This window comes from Osmerus mordax, chromosome 19 (assembly GCF_038355195.1).
Source record: "Osmerus mordax isolate fOsmMor3 chromosome 19, fOsmMor3.pri, whole genome shotgun sequence".
NCBI classification, from domain to species: domain Eukaryota; kingdom Metazoa; phylum Chordata; class Actinopteri; order Osmeriformes; family Osmeridae; genus Osmerus; species Osmerus mordax.
Window position 1 is genome coordinate 12,723,254 of NC_090068.1, and position 13,498 is coordinate 12,736,751.

General features: G+C 52.7%; 1 protein-coding gene across 1 annotated transcript in view; it reads right to left on the bottom strand.

Moving 5' to 3' along the window:
- Window positions 1-13,498, bottom strand: part of ryr1a (ryanodine receptor 1a (skeletal)) — a 54,850-nt gene that overhangs the window by 33,119 nt on the left and 8,233 nt on the right. Inside the window, exons 12-40 of the mRNA XM_067257156.1 lie at window positions 13,316-13,437; window positions 12,524-12,710; window positions 12,182-12,317; window positions 11,864-11,959; window positions 11,428-11,546; window positions 11,212-11,345; window positions 10,880-11,121; window positions 10,483-10,675; window positions 10,158-10,374; window positions 9,978-10,082; window positions 9,736-9,839; window positions 9,241-9,324; window positions 8,849-9,008; window positions 8,589-8,733; window positions 8,250-8,455; window positions 7,979-8,153; window positions 7,547-7,755; window positions 7,093-7,448; window positions 6,437-6,563; window positions 5,961-6,121; window positions 5,660-5,822; window positions 5,302-5,388; window positions 4,888-5,114; window positions 1,513-1,963; window positions 1,210-1,428; window positions 1,012-1,104; window positions 880-966; window positions 535-735; window positions 297-408 (exon numbers count right to left, since the gene is read on the bottom strand). Coding sequence (XP_067113257.1) covers window positions 297-408; window positions 535-735; window positions 880-966; window positions 1,012-1,104; window positions 1,210-1,428; window positions 1,513-1,963; window positions 4,888-5,114; window positions 5,302-5,388; window positions 5,660-5,822; window positions 5,961-6,121; window positions 6,437-6,563; window positions 7,093-7,448; window positions 7,547-7,755; window positions 7,979-8,153; window positions 8,250-8,455; window positions 8,589-8,733; window positions 8,849-9,008; window positions 9,241-9,324; window positions 9,736-9,839; window positions 9,978-10,082; window positions 10,158-10,374; window positions 10,483-10,675; window positions 10,880-11,121; window positions 11,212-11,345; window positions 11,428-11,546; window positions 11,864-11,959; window positions 12,182-12,317; window positions 12,524-12,710; window positions 13,316-13,437 — 4,918 coding nt within the window. The remainder of the gene's footprint in view (window positions 1-296; window positions 409-534; window positions 736-879; window positions 967-1,011; window positions 1,105-1,209; window positions 1,429-1,512; window positions 1,964-4,887; window positions 5,115-5,301; window positions 5,389-5,659; window positions 5,823-5,960; window positions 6,122-6,436; window positions 6,564-7,092; window positions 7,449-7,546; window positions 7,756-7,978; window positions 8,154-8,249; window positions 8,456-8,588; window positions 8,734-8,848; window positions 9,009-9,240; window positions 9,325-9,735; window positions 9,840-9,977; window positions 10,083-10,157; window positions 10,375-10,482; window positions 10,676-10,879; window positions 11,122-11,211; window positions 11,346-11,427; window positions 11,547-11,863; window positions 11,960-12,181; window positions 12,318-12,523; window positions 12,711-13,315; window positions 13,438-13,498) is intronic.

Below are 13,498 nucleotides of genomic sequence, written 5' to 3' on the forward strand. Positions count from 1 at the left end.
GGGGTCGTGTGTGTGTGAGGTAGTTTGTGAGGTGTGTGTGTGAGGTAGTTTGTGAGGTGTGTGTGTGAGGTAGTTTGTGAGGTGTGTGTGTGAGGTAGTTTGTGAGGTGTGTGTGTGAGGTAGTTTGTGAGGTGTGTGTGTGAGGTAGTTTGTGAGGTGTGTGAGGTGTGTGTGTGAGGTAGTTTATGAGGTGTGTGAGGTGTGTGTGTGAGGTAGTTTATGAGGTGTGTGAGGTGTGTGTGTGAGGTAGTTTATGAGGTGTGTGAGGTGTGTGAGAGCTCCGGGGGTCGGCTGACCGCAGTGAGACAGCAGGTCTTTGTGGAAGGCCAGCAGCGCGTCACGGACGTCATCAGGCACCGGACACTCGTGGTCCTCCGAGCAGTTTTTGAAGTTCATCAGCATGTTGACCTGTACGGGGGAACCACAGCAGCAAACGATCGTGACGGCTTCGGTGTGGACAGAGAGTGTTCCGAATGATGCTCCAGTCAGGACGTTAAGAGGCGGGTTAGGGTTAGGGTTAGGGTCGAGGCATACCTGCTCCTGGGGGGGAGAGCGGAACTCGCGGGTCTTGCGTGCGGTCTCAGCAGCGCTCATGGTGAAGGCCAGCATGAGCTCGTTGTAGCGATGCCGCTGATCGGACTGGATCTGGGTGACGAACTGGTCTGAGAAGGCGATGATGGCCTCTACTCTGTGGCGTAGCTCACAGTCACAGAAATACTGGAGGAGAGTGCACATCTGGGGAGGAGGAGAGGTGGGTGTTAGACTGGAGGGGCAGGTCGCTGCTAATGGAATTTAAAAGCAACACACACACACCAACACTCACCTGGAGTTTGACAACACACACGAGCACACACTTGCTGTTTGTCAACACGCACACACCTGGAGTTTGACGGACTCAGGCAGCTTCATGTGTAGAAGACCCTCCTGCACGCATGTGTCTCCCTCTGCATCCGCAGCCTTGGCCTCCTTCTCCGCCTCCCTCTCTCCTTCCGCTTTCTTCACATCCCCCGCTTCTTTCTCTTCTTTACCTGGCTCCTCTTCCTCCTCCTCGTCCTCAAACTCCAACTCTTCATCGTCTTCACCCATCCCTTCATCTTCAGTGTCCTCTCCCTCCCCCGCTCCCTCTTCCTCCTCCTTCACCTCCTCCCCTTCTTCTTTGAGGGCCAGTCTCTGACCATCCTCCCCCTTCCTCTCCCCCTCCTCCTCGACCTGGCCCTCGGCCTCGGAGCTGAACACGGTGGGCTCGATCATCTTCAGGATGTGCTTGACGTCCTCATCGTCGAACACGCCCATGATGAGGAGGGTGCTGATGAGCTTGAGGATGGGAACGAAATGGAACTCGACGCTGCCCCCTACGGGGTCTCTCATGGCCTGCCCGCCGTCCTGCACCGCCTCAGTCAACATGGTCAGGGCCTTGGACTTCATTACCTGCAGCAGGAAACAAACAGGAAGTCAGTCGGACAAACACAGGAAGTCCTTCCCTTCTCCCACCGTCCACCTGGGACAGCTCACCTGCAGGGGGATGGAGGGGCTGAGGGTGTAGATGTCCAGGTTGGTGCCCACGAACCCCGTGGGGGAGGAGTGGAGCTTGGGGCGGAGGCAGGTGGTGAGGCCCACCCCGGGGAGGGCGTGAGCCTTGTCTGCATCCGAATCCGAGTACAGCGTGATGCTGCGCGTGTCGTCCGTCATGGGAACGATGAACTCCTTGTTGGTCATCAGCCGGTTCCTCTTGGCCGACTCCAGGTGGATGCTGATGAGCAGGTCGTAGTAGCCGCTCCTGATTGGCCCTGGCAGGTAGGTGTTCTCGATGGCGTAGAAGAGCTGGGATTCGTCGACGTGGCTGCAGAGGGCGTGGGCCACGCGGTTGTTGCCCAGCGCGCACACAGAGCCGTAAAGCTTCAGGGTGTGGTAGTGGAACTTGAGCATGTCCACCCTCTCCGACAGCTCCAGGATATCGATGCACCTGAGGAGAGCCGGGAGAGACGAGGGTTCCAAGGTAGAACAGGAGGTCAGTCTTTCTCCTAAGACCAAGTTATCTTTCACAAAAGCAATCTATCAAAGTGGGTTGGCTTAGCTGCAGTTCTAAGGGCGTTTGTGAAGCCTTCTGTGACACTGCTTGTAAAAAAAGCTATATAAATTTTATTTGACATCAAATAGTAGTTTCTTAGCATAACCGGACATGGCTGTGTCAAGTACCCGGTTAGCGCAATGTAGCAATAAAGTAAAGTCACGAGAACCGTTTTTGCCAGCCTGCTGCAGGAGGCTCTAGTGCAGCAGGGCTGGTTCTCTAACCTGTTCTCTTCAGGGATGTGGAGAGCCATCATGGTGAGGAACTATCTAACCTGTTCTCTTCAGGGATGTGGAGAGCCATCATGGTGAGGAACTATCTAACCTGTTCTCTTCAGGGATGTGGAGAGCCATCATGGTGAGGAACTATCTAACCTGTTCTCTTCAGGGATGTGGAGAGCCATCATGGTGAGGAACTATCTAACCTGTTCTCCTCAGGGATGTGGAGAGCCATCATGGTGAGGAACTATCTAACCTGTTCTCTTCAGGGATGTGGAGAGCCATCATGGTGAGGAACTATCTAACCTGTTCTGTTCTCCTCAGGGATGTGGAGAGCCATCATGGTGAGGAACTATTTAACCTGTTCTCTTCAGGGATGTGGAGAGCCATCATGGTGAGGAACTATCTAACCTGTTCTCTTCAGGGATGTGGAGAGCCATCATGGTGAGGAACTATCTAACCTGTTCTGTTCTCCTCAGGGATGTGGAGAGCCATCATGGTGAGGAACTATCTAACCTGTTCTGTTCTCCTCAGGGATGTGGAGAGCCATCATGGTGAGGAACTATCTAACCTGTTCTCTTCAGGGATGTGGAGAGCCATCATGGTGAGGAACTATCTAACCTGTTCTGTTCTCCTCAGGGATGTGGAGAGCCATCATGGTGAGGAACTATCTAACCTGTTCTCTTCAGGGATGTGGAGAGCCATCATGGTGAGGAACTATCTAACCTGTTCTGTTCTCCTCAGGGATGTGGAGAGCCATCATGGTGAGGAACTATCTAACCTGTTCTCTTCAGGGATGTGGAGAGCCATCATGGTGAGGAACTATCTAACCTGTTCTCTTCAGGGATGTGGAGAGCCATCATGGTGAGGAACTATCTAACCTGTTCTGTTCTCCTCAGGGATGTGGAGAGCCATCATGGTGAGGAACTATCTAACCTGTTCTCTTCAGGGATGTGGAGAGCCATCATGGTGAGGAACTATCTAACCTGTTCTCTTCAGGGATGTGGAGAGCCATCATGGTGAGGAACTATCTAACCTGTTCTGTTCTCCTCAGGGATGTGGAGAGCCATCATGGTGAGGAACTATCTAACCTGTTCTGTTCTCCTCAGGGATGTGGAGAGCCATCATGGTGAGGAACTATCTAACCTGTTCTGTTCTCCTCAGGGATGTGGAGAGCCATCATGGTGAGGAACTATCTAACCTGTTCTCTTCAGGGATGTGGAGAGCCATCATGGTGAGGAACTATCTAACCTGTTCTCTTCAGGGATGTGGAGAGCCATCATGGTGAGGAACTATCTAACCTGTTCTCTTCAGGGATGTGGAGAGCCATCATGGTGAGGAACTATCTAACCTGTTCTCTTCAGGGATGTGGAGAGCCATCATGGTGAGGAACTATCTAACCTGTTCTCCTCAGGGATGTGGAGAGCCATCATGGTGAGGAACTATCTAACCTGTTCTCTTCAGGGATGTGGAGAGCCATCATGGTGAGGAACTATCTAACCTGTTCTGTTCTCCTCAGGGATGTGGAGAGCCATCATGGTGAGGAACTATCTAACCTGTTCTCTTCAGGGATGTGGAGAGCCATCATGGTGAGGAACTATCTAACCTGTTCTCTTCAGGGATGTGGAGAGCCATCATGGTGAGGAACTATCTAACCTGTTCTGTTCTCCTCAGGGATGTGGAGAGCCATCATGGTGAGGAACTATCTAACCTGTTCTGTTCTCCTCAGGGATGTGGAGAGCCATCATGGTGAGGAACTATCTAACCTGTTCTCTTCAGGGATGTGGAGAGCCATCATGGTGAGGAACTATCTAACCTGTTCTGTTCTCCTCAGGGATGTGGAGAGCCATCATGGTGAGGAACTATCTAACCTGTTCTCTTCAGGGATGTGGAGAGCCATCATGGTGAGGAACTATCTAACCTGTTCTGTTCTCCTCAGGGATGTGGAGAGCCATCATGGTGAGGAACTATCTAACCTGTTCTCTTCAGGGATGTGGAGAGCCATCATGGTGAGGAACTATCTAACCTGTTCTCTTCAGGGATGTGGAGAGCCATCATGGTGAGGAACTATCTAACCTGTTCTCTTCAGGGATGTGGAGAGCCATCATGGTGAGGAACTATCTAACCTGTTCTCTTCAGGGATGTGGAGAGCCATCATGGTGAGGAACTATCTAACCTGTTCTGTTCTCCTCAGGGATGTGGAGAGCCATCATGGTGAGGAACTATCTAACCTGTTCTGTTCTCCTCAGGGATGTGGAGAGCCATCATGGTGAGGAACTATCTAACCTGTTCTGTTCTCCTCAGGGATGTGGAGAGCCATCATGGTGAGGAACTATCTAACCTGTTCTGTTCTCCTCAGGGATGTGGAGAGCCATCATGGTGAGGAACTATCTAACCTGTTCTCTTCAGGGATGTGGAGAGCCATCATGGTGAGGAACTATCTAACCTGTTCTGTTCTCCTCAGGGATGTGGAGAGCCATCATGGTGAGGAACTATCTAACCTGTTCTCTTCAGGGATGTGGAGAGCCATCATGGTGAGGAACTATCTAACCTGTTCTCTTCAGGGATGTGGAGAGCCATCATGGTGAGGAACTATCTAACCTGTTCTCTTCAGGGATGTGGAGAGCCATCATGGTGAGGGGTTCTCTACACTCCACACTCCAGCCGTGCCTCTCGTTCACGCGCCGCGTATCCGGCGACAGGAAGTGGTTGGGCATGCGGCTCCATATGACCGGGGTCAGCATCTGGACGTCCAGGCGAGGGGGGCACTGGGGAACCGGGTTCTTACGCTCGCTGCGGAACATGGCCGCCGAGATGGGCATGATGTTCTGAGGAGAGAGGGAGGAGGGAGAGGGACAGTGAGGGAGGGAGGGGGGAGGAGAAGGGAGACAGGGAGGCAGAAAGTGAGGGCAGAAGGGAGACAGGGAGGGCAGAAGGGGGGAGGAGAGGGGAGACAGGGAGGGCAGAAGGGGGGAGGAGGGAGAGGGACAGGGAGGGCCGAGGGGTGTCTCTGACCTTGAGCTTGCCCAGTTCCACTTGTATCATGTTCTGACTGGACGGCAGGACAAACACAGCTGGGAACAGCTTAGTGTTGGGCTCCACCTGAAGTAGAGAACAGGAGGGGAACCACAACATCAGTTTGAGAACAGGAGGAGAACCACAACATCAGTTTGAGAACAGGAGGGGAACCACAACATCAGTTTGAGAACAGGAGGGGAACCACAACATCAGTTTGAGAACAGTTTGAAAAGCAGCATCTTTCTATGCTACAGTCCATTACAAACTTGCATAATGCATTTCTGAAGTACCATATCATATAGAACAGTCAACAAAGTTTTTCAACAAAAGCTTTTGATCAATCTGTTCACCCCACCTGGTAGAAAGTGTTGATCTCTTTCCCATTGGCTGTGAAGGTCATGAGACCTGTGTCCAAATCGATGAGGCAGCCTATCACAAAGTCTTCCTGACTGATGCGCGTCTGTTGAGAGCTGCTGAACTCTCCTCCCCACACCATGTAGCAGTTACTGCGCTTCATACTGACATAGGGACAAACACACACACACACACACAGTCAAGCTCACGGCACAGTCTGATATCCCCTTCTGAAGGTGTGTTTCTGTGTTTGAGTGTGTGTGTGAGAGTGGAGGTGTGTGTATGTGTGTTTCTACAGGCACCTGTCATGGATGTTGCCTTTGTCGTCTCCCACGGTTACAGTCACGTTCCTGACCTTGCTGAGGTCGAAGTGAAGGTCGTACTGGTGGTAGTCGGGGGTGATCCAGCCCACCCAGACTCCGCTTGGTTCCTGGCCCGCGAACACACGCACCGAGTAATAATACTGCAGGAGAAACACAGGACTCAACATCACAGTCACTCAAAACCAGTGGGGGTTTCAGTTCACATGATTTCATTACACAGTTTGTAAAAAAAAATGAAAAGGGTAATATGTACTTCCCACTTTGTATTATGAAAAGTATAAATAACGGCCACATCCTCAATAAAAAAACTAAAACAAAACCTGTCTCGCCCACATTTGAAAACAAACCTACACCCCTGCTTAAAAAAAAAACAGTTTGAAACCATAATACTCTCCCACAGAGTGACTTCCTGTCCCTAGATCAGAGTAGTGTTGTGTAAGCTGCGATGGCCATACGGTGGTGGTGTTGAGGATGATGTCCACGTCGTCCCGGTCGTCAGGAACCACATCCTCCATCAGCCGAGGCATACTGGGAACCACAGGAGCTGGGGTGAACGCAGCCTTCTTGGCCTTGAAGAGGAACCTGAGGAACGTTCCCCCGTTAGAGAAGAGCGGAGAACCCACACACACTTGTCCTGTCTAGGAGTCAGGTGGCTGAGCGGTTAGGGAATTGGGCTAGTAATCCGAAGGTTGCCAGTTCGATTCCCGGTCATGCCAACTGACGTTGTGTCCTTGGGCAAGGCACTTCACCCCACTTGCCTCGGGGGAATGTCCCTGTACTTACTGTAAGTCGCTCTGGATAAGAGCGTCTGCTAAATGACTAAATGTAAATGTAAATGTATGTATAGAGGTGTTTAGGTCTGGAATACAAGTAGACTTCTAGTATTTCTAGGCTGTTTGATGATGATGTTTCATGTTTCCCTGGAGGAACGCTGTTTTGTTTTTATTGAGTACTGACACATGTTCATGATTGGAAATCACAAATAAAACACACATGACTTGAAGGATCTCCACACGTGGTCTTCCTGACCTCTACTCACCCCTTCCTCCTGACCTCTCCTCACCTCTTCCTCCTGACCTCTCCTCACCTCTTCCTCCTGACCTCTACTCACCCCTTCTTCTTGCTCTTCTCCGTGGAAGCATCTTTCTCGTTCTCGCCTCCTTTGGCCGGCGTCTCCTTGGGCACTGACGGCTCCTTCTCCTTCTCCTCCTGCTCCTTGCGAGTGGCCGACTTCTTCAGCACCTCGAAGTCGGAGTCGGGGTCCACCTCCAGGACCTCGTCCTCGGGGATGGTGAGGGTGCGGGTGAGGGGCGTGGTGCCGGCGGGAACCTTGAAGGTCTCGTGGAACTCCACGGGCATGCTCAGCCGAAGGAAGAGCAGGTCCGTGTTGGCGTTCTGTGAGCCGTAGGTCTTATGGGTGACCTTCAGGCAGGGGGCGCTGTCCACTGTGCCGTCCACGCGAGAGATCTACCAGAACGGACAAGGCAGTCAGGAAACTACTGAGAGGAGATTCTTTATCTGGAAGTAAGAGATAAGAAAGGAGGGCTTCGGTGACGTGAGCTCACCTCCATGTGAGGGTGTTCCGGGGGCACAGGGATGAACTGGGGCAGGCTCTTGCTAAACCACATGGTGATGTCCCTCTTCATGTTGATGGCGAAGGGTTCGAATCCCTCCTGCAGGCCGCAGATGGTGAAGTAGCGCAGGCTGCTGACGTTCTGGCCCAGGTTGATCCTGCCCACCTGGGACATGCCCAGACTGCACACCGGGATGAACCCTGAGGAGGACAGTGACATCACACGGGTGCAGCTTAGTGGTTAGAGCATGGGGATGGGTGTAGCTCGGGGCAGGTCAAGAGGATGCCTGTTCAGGGGACTGGTGTGGCTCAGTGTCTCCCCTTTACGTTGCTTTGGTAACCGCAGCATCTGCTAAATAAATGCATCACATTCCAGTGAGGAATCTATCTCCTCGACAGGTCAGGTCTGGGAGGAGTCACTTACCGTCTCCGATCTCGATGTCCTTGAAGGCCATCTCTGACCCCGAGTCGCTGATCAGCATCTCTCCGTTGAGGGTGAACATGATGTTCTGCTCCGGCAGGTCGATCATGCAGCCGACCACGTCACCTGACAGCCACTGGCGCCCGAACGGCTCGTTCCCCACATGCCAGCGCTGAGCCTGCGGAAGAAAAACAACAGAGATTCAGCTCACAAACTCACGTTTTCCAAAGTCTGGTGCTATAGTCCACAGTCACGGGAGGAGCCTCCGCCGTACCTTGAAGCCGTTGAAGACGTAGGCCAGGTCGTCGGCGCCCAGGTCGGTGTCAGCTCGGACGCTGGGCCGCGCCCACCCCACCCTCATCTCCCCCACTGTCACCGCCTCAAACTCAAAGTACCACTTCCCCTGGGTCACGGCGTACGACTTCTCCGCCCTGAACACCCGGATCTTATCCGAACGAGAGTTACCATCCCCGTGTCCACCTAGACACGGACACACACACACACAATAGTTTTCAGTTTCTGAATAACATGCCAGCGGCCTAACATGTAATCGCAGTAGTTAGAAGTGATGTATTTTGGAGCGAGGCGCCTCGACAGGGCTGAGACTCACTGCTCTCCTGGTCCGGGGGCTCTATGTTGTACCCGTAGCCAATAAGAGTGCGGACCGCCGCACACACAGTGTCCCTATTGGTCTTCTTGGTCTTGTCGTCCAGGAGGTTGTACGGCACCAGACGAGGGTTGCGCTTGTTCATGATGTCCTGGACGTAGAGGAGAGGAAAGACGTGAAAGAGGAGTGAAAGAGGAGTCATACTCGTCCCTCGTTGTTTAAAAGCGTCTCTTTTCTCCGCTGAGTGAGGAGGTGTGCTCCGGTACCTGCACGATGCTGTAGGTCCAGCCCTGGCGGACACGGTCCCTCGCCCACACGTTGTGTCCGTTCTCTGCCAGACGCTCCACCAGGGTGTTCTGATTGGGCGTCAGCTTGACGTGGCTGAGGTCTAGAGGAGCGGGCTTGTAGCTGCTGCTCATCACATACCTGGTGGAACGTGGTATAACATGGTGGAACGTGATGGAACTTGGTGGAATGTGGTGGAAAGTGGTAGAACTTGGTGGAACGTGGTAGAACGTGGTAGAACGTGGTAGAACGTGGTGGAACATGGTATAACATGGTAGAACGTGGTGGAACGTGGTGGAACGTGGTAGAACGTGGTGGAACGTGGTGTATGAGCCTGCAGCAACAGAAACAGACATGTGCGAGTGTGACTCACGTCTTGGGAAGCTTGATCCTCTTCAGGTTCTCTTCTGCTTTCTCGTCTCCCATGCCCACGTGGCAGCCCAGCGCCAGCAGAGTCCTGAACACAACACAGAGACCCTGAACATCTGGCAAGAGTGCTGACACACTGAGACAGAGAGAGAGACAGAGAGAGAGAGACACAGAGAGAGAGAGATAGAGAGAGAGAGAGAGACAGAGAGAGAGACAGAGAGAGAGACAGAGAGAGAGACACAGAGAGAGAGAGAGAGAGAGAGAGAGAGAGAGAGAGAGAGAGAGAGAGAGAGAGAGACAGAGAGAGACAGAGAGAGACAGAGAGAGACAGAGAGAGAGAGACAGAGAGAGAGACAGAGAGAGAGACAGACAGACAGAGAGACAGAGAGAGAGAGAGAGAGAGAGAGAGAGAGAGAGAGAGAGAGAGGGAGAGAGAGAGAGAGAGACAGAGAGAGAGAGAGACAGAGAGAGAGAGAGAGTTTGGAAGACCTTTACTCACTTGAGCGTTTCTCCAGACATGGCCAGGTTGTAGTTCTTCTCTGGCTCCGGCAGGCTGGCGAAGTCCACCAAACACGGGTGCAGCTTCTTGTTGTCATCTCGGAACTTGAGAAGGAAGGACAGGAGGAGGGGAGGAGGGGAGGAGGAGAGGGAAGCTGTTGTTGTTCAGGAAGATCAGAACATCAAAGTGATAAGGTCCTTTCAGCAGTATGTTCTGATTGTGTCATCATCAGAAGCCCTCACCGATCCGTAGGTCCAGCCCTGTTCGATGCGTGTGACCGCCCAGAGCTCGTGACTGTTTTCCGCCAGCTTCTCTCGGATGCGCTCCAGGTGAGGCGGAAGCACGATCTGAAACAACAACAGAGATCACAGCCTGCCGGAGACACACACAGCGCCCCCTGGGGGTGAGGAGTGGTACCTCACCTGCACCGTGTCCACAGGGCAGGGAGTGAAGGCGGTGTGGGAGAGCGACAGTGTGGGGCCCAGCAGGTTGCGGACTCCGTTGTAGTCATGTTTGTACTCCTTGATGGGCTCGATGCGGAGGCGGTCTTTGGGCAGCACTGCCTCGTAGCAGGGGGCGTAGCCCGGGGGCGGGAGGAACTTGAAATCCCCATGGCGACCTCCGAGCAAGAAGCGAAGCCTGTTGGTTGGAGAGCAGAGGACACACAAATGTCAGTTGGAAGTCGGAAGGGTTTGAACTTGTCACGCGGGTCAGATCAGCTCCGAGTTCAGGAGTCGTGCTTCTCACTTGATGCCGGCGGAGAAACTGACGACCGGGAAGAAGAGGCCGTCCAGGTTGAAGTTCTCGAACATGCCCTGAACCGGGTGGCCGTTGATGCGGAACGAGATACTGGGCACGCTCAGATCCAGGCAGCAGCTGATGACGTCGTCGGACGCCAGGATGTGCTGGCTGGGGCAAGCCACGTGACGGGGGACGCGACCTGCGGACACAGGGTCAGAGGTCAGCTGACATGGGACACGAGCGGAAGGAAGGGTGAGGAATGATCTTCACAGAGAGGGCAGCCTCTTGTCTTCTCCTATTGCTGGCCTCTCTCTCCCTCTCTTCATCCCTCTCTTCATCCCTCTCTTTCTCTCACAGGTTACGTTCAGCACTTCTCCCTGCCAAGACTCAAGGCTTGACCTACCTGACCACAGGTGGAGTCCATCGAAGCCGTAGGAGTAGAGGTCGTCCCCCACGCCGTTGCCCCCCCAGCCCTCGCCCCCTCCAGGGTAGGGGCTGTACCCCTCCGTCAGGGCCCAGCCCACGCGCAGGTGGAAGGCCTGCGCCGTCAGGAAGGGCTCCACGTCGTCAACCATCACCTCAAAGTACCACTTCTTATACTGGGTCGACCCATCACACGTTCCCAGAAAGATGTTCGGCCTCATGCTGAAGAGGGAAGGAAGAGTACATCCTAAAGGGTGCACACCTCCTGAAGTGAGGAACTTGTGTTGTTCATGGCAGGGTGCCGGTTCTTACCTTGTCACGTAGTTGATGATGTTGCTCTGCAGTAGAAGGTCACGACCCGGAAGTAGATTCTCTGTGATGAGATTCTGATTGGACCTCACAGCCACTCCGTTACACACGCACAGAGAGCAGAGCACGTCCAGAACCTGGAAGAGGGCAAAGGTACGGAGTTCAACACCTGAACAGGTACAACAGACGGCCACTCGTGCAGAAGGTGAAAGCTGAGACCTTGTGATTGCGTCCGTGTTTATCCAGGAGGGAGATGATGGATTTGATGTGGTTCTCCTGGATGATGTTCAGGACCTCAGGACTCTCGATGAGAACACAGTATAGCACCTCCAGGATTCCTGTGGCAGGAGACAGAACATTATGAAAAGGAAAAAAGGTACTACATCTAAACAGCTTTAGAGCAGAGTGTTGAGGATGTAAATCATCCTCAAAACGGGAGTTTGGTGGGAAGCGGTTAGGGAATCGGGCTAGTAATCAGAAGGTTGCCGGTTCGATTCCCGGCTGTACAAAATGACATTTTGTCCTTGGGCAAGGCACTTCACCCTACTTGCCTCGGGGGGAATGTCCCTGTACTTACTGTAAGTCGCTCTGGATAAGAGCGTCTGCTAAATGACTAAATGTAATGTAAATCCCTGCCGGAGGTGAGGTCGTGTACCTGAGGACGCCTCCAGGCGGTCCAGCTTGCTGACCAGCCAGTCCAGGTTGTCACAGAACAGAGCACAGTTGGCACGGTTACCTCGGATCAGCGAAGCTGCGAGTGACAACAACAGCAGCGACACAGTCAGAACGCAGAACATGAACACAGAACATTAATGTAAAAAAATCTTGGGTTTCCATGACTTCTGCACAGTACTGATAATCCACAGCTCCAACACCCAGCTCTCTGGAGGGGTCACCAGGAGCCTACCAAGCGCTCTGACTGCAAGAAAGGTACATTACAAATAAAAAGTATTATTCTTGATATTCTTATTACCCAGCAGCTCGTACAGCAGGTTGACGATCTCCTTCCAGGACTCTGCCGCCTCCTCTCCAGCGAACTCAGAGAAGTGGGCAGCAGTGTTGTACACGTTCAGACGGTCTATGCAGTCCAGCACCAAGGTGATCATGCCCTGGACCACGGGAAAACAACAAGGAAACCTTTTTGTTTTTTGGAAAATATTTATTTTTAACAGTTTAGAAAGGTTGAAAAAAAACTGTTTTTTTCACAAATAATCTTTCAACCTTCATAACCAATTCTTAAAAAAAAAAAGTTTCTAAAAGTCGAATAATTTACAAAACGTTTTAGAAATAAATATATTAAGCGTTGTCTTCCTACCTCCTCCTGAAACAGGTTCTGGCGGTTCCGGAGCGAGCGCAGCTTGGACTGCTTCTCCTCGTGCTCCAGCTCATCCTCCGGGGGCCGGAAGTAGAAGATGAGGTCCTGCAGGGACAGAGCCACGGCGTCCATGGGCAGGGAGGGAGGGCCGGGGGCCTTGTTCTTCCCACTCAGGGAGTCCAGACTCCTGGACACACACAGACACACAGTCAGACAGACACACACACATGCAGTCAGATAGACAGACACACACACATGAACACACACAGACAGACACACACACACACACACACAGACAGACAGACACACACACACACACACACAGACAGGCAGACACACACACACACAGACAGACAGACAGACAGACAGACACACACAGACAGACAGGCAGACAGACACACACACATGCAGTCAGATAGACAGACACACAGGCAGACAGACACACACACGAACACAGACAGACAGACAGACACACACACACACAGGCAGACAGACACACACACACACACACACACAGTCAGACAGACAGACACACACACATGCAGTCAGATAGACAGACACACACACATGAACACACACAGACAGACACACACACACACAGACAGACACACACACACACACACACAGACAGACACACACGCAGACAGACAAACACACACACACACACACAGGCATCACAAGCAACCCGAACAATGAGAAACTCTTCGCATTCTCTTCAAATGTAACTTTAAAACAACATCTGATCCTGTGACTGAGGTGGTCCTGGACCAGTTGGGGTGTTGGAGGTCGTACTTGATGAACTGTGTGAAGAGTCCGGCCGTGCTGTAGATCATCCTGGCAGCCTGGGACTCCTCCGTCTGAGAGCGTGCCACCGTCAGGGCGTCGTCCATGTGGCCCTCCTTGTGCAGGATAGCCTGAGGGAGGAGGAACGCAGCGGGGTGAGGTGTCTGGGTCACGTGGGAGCGTCCTCCAGCG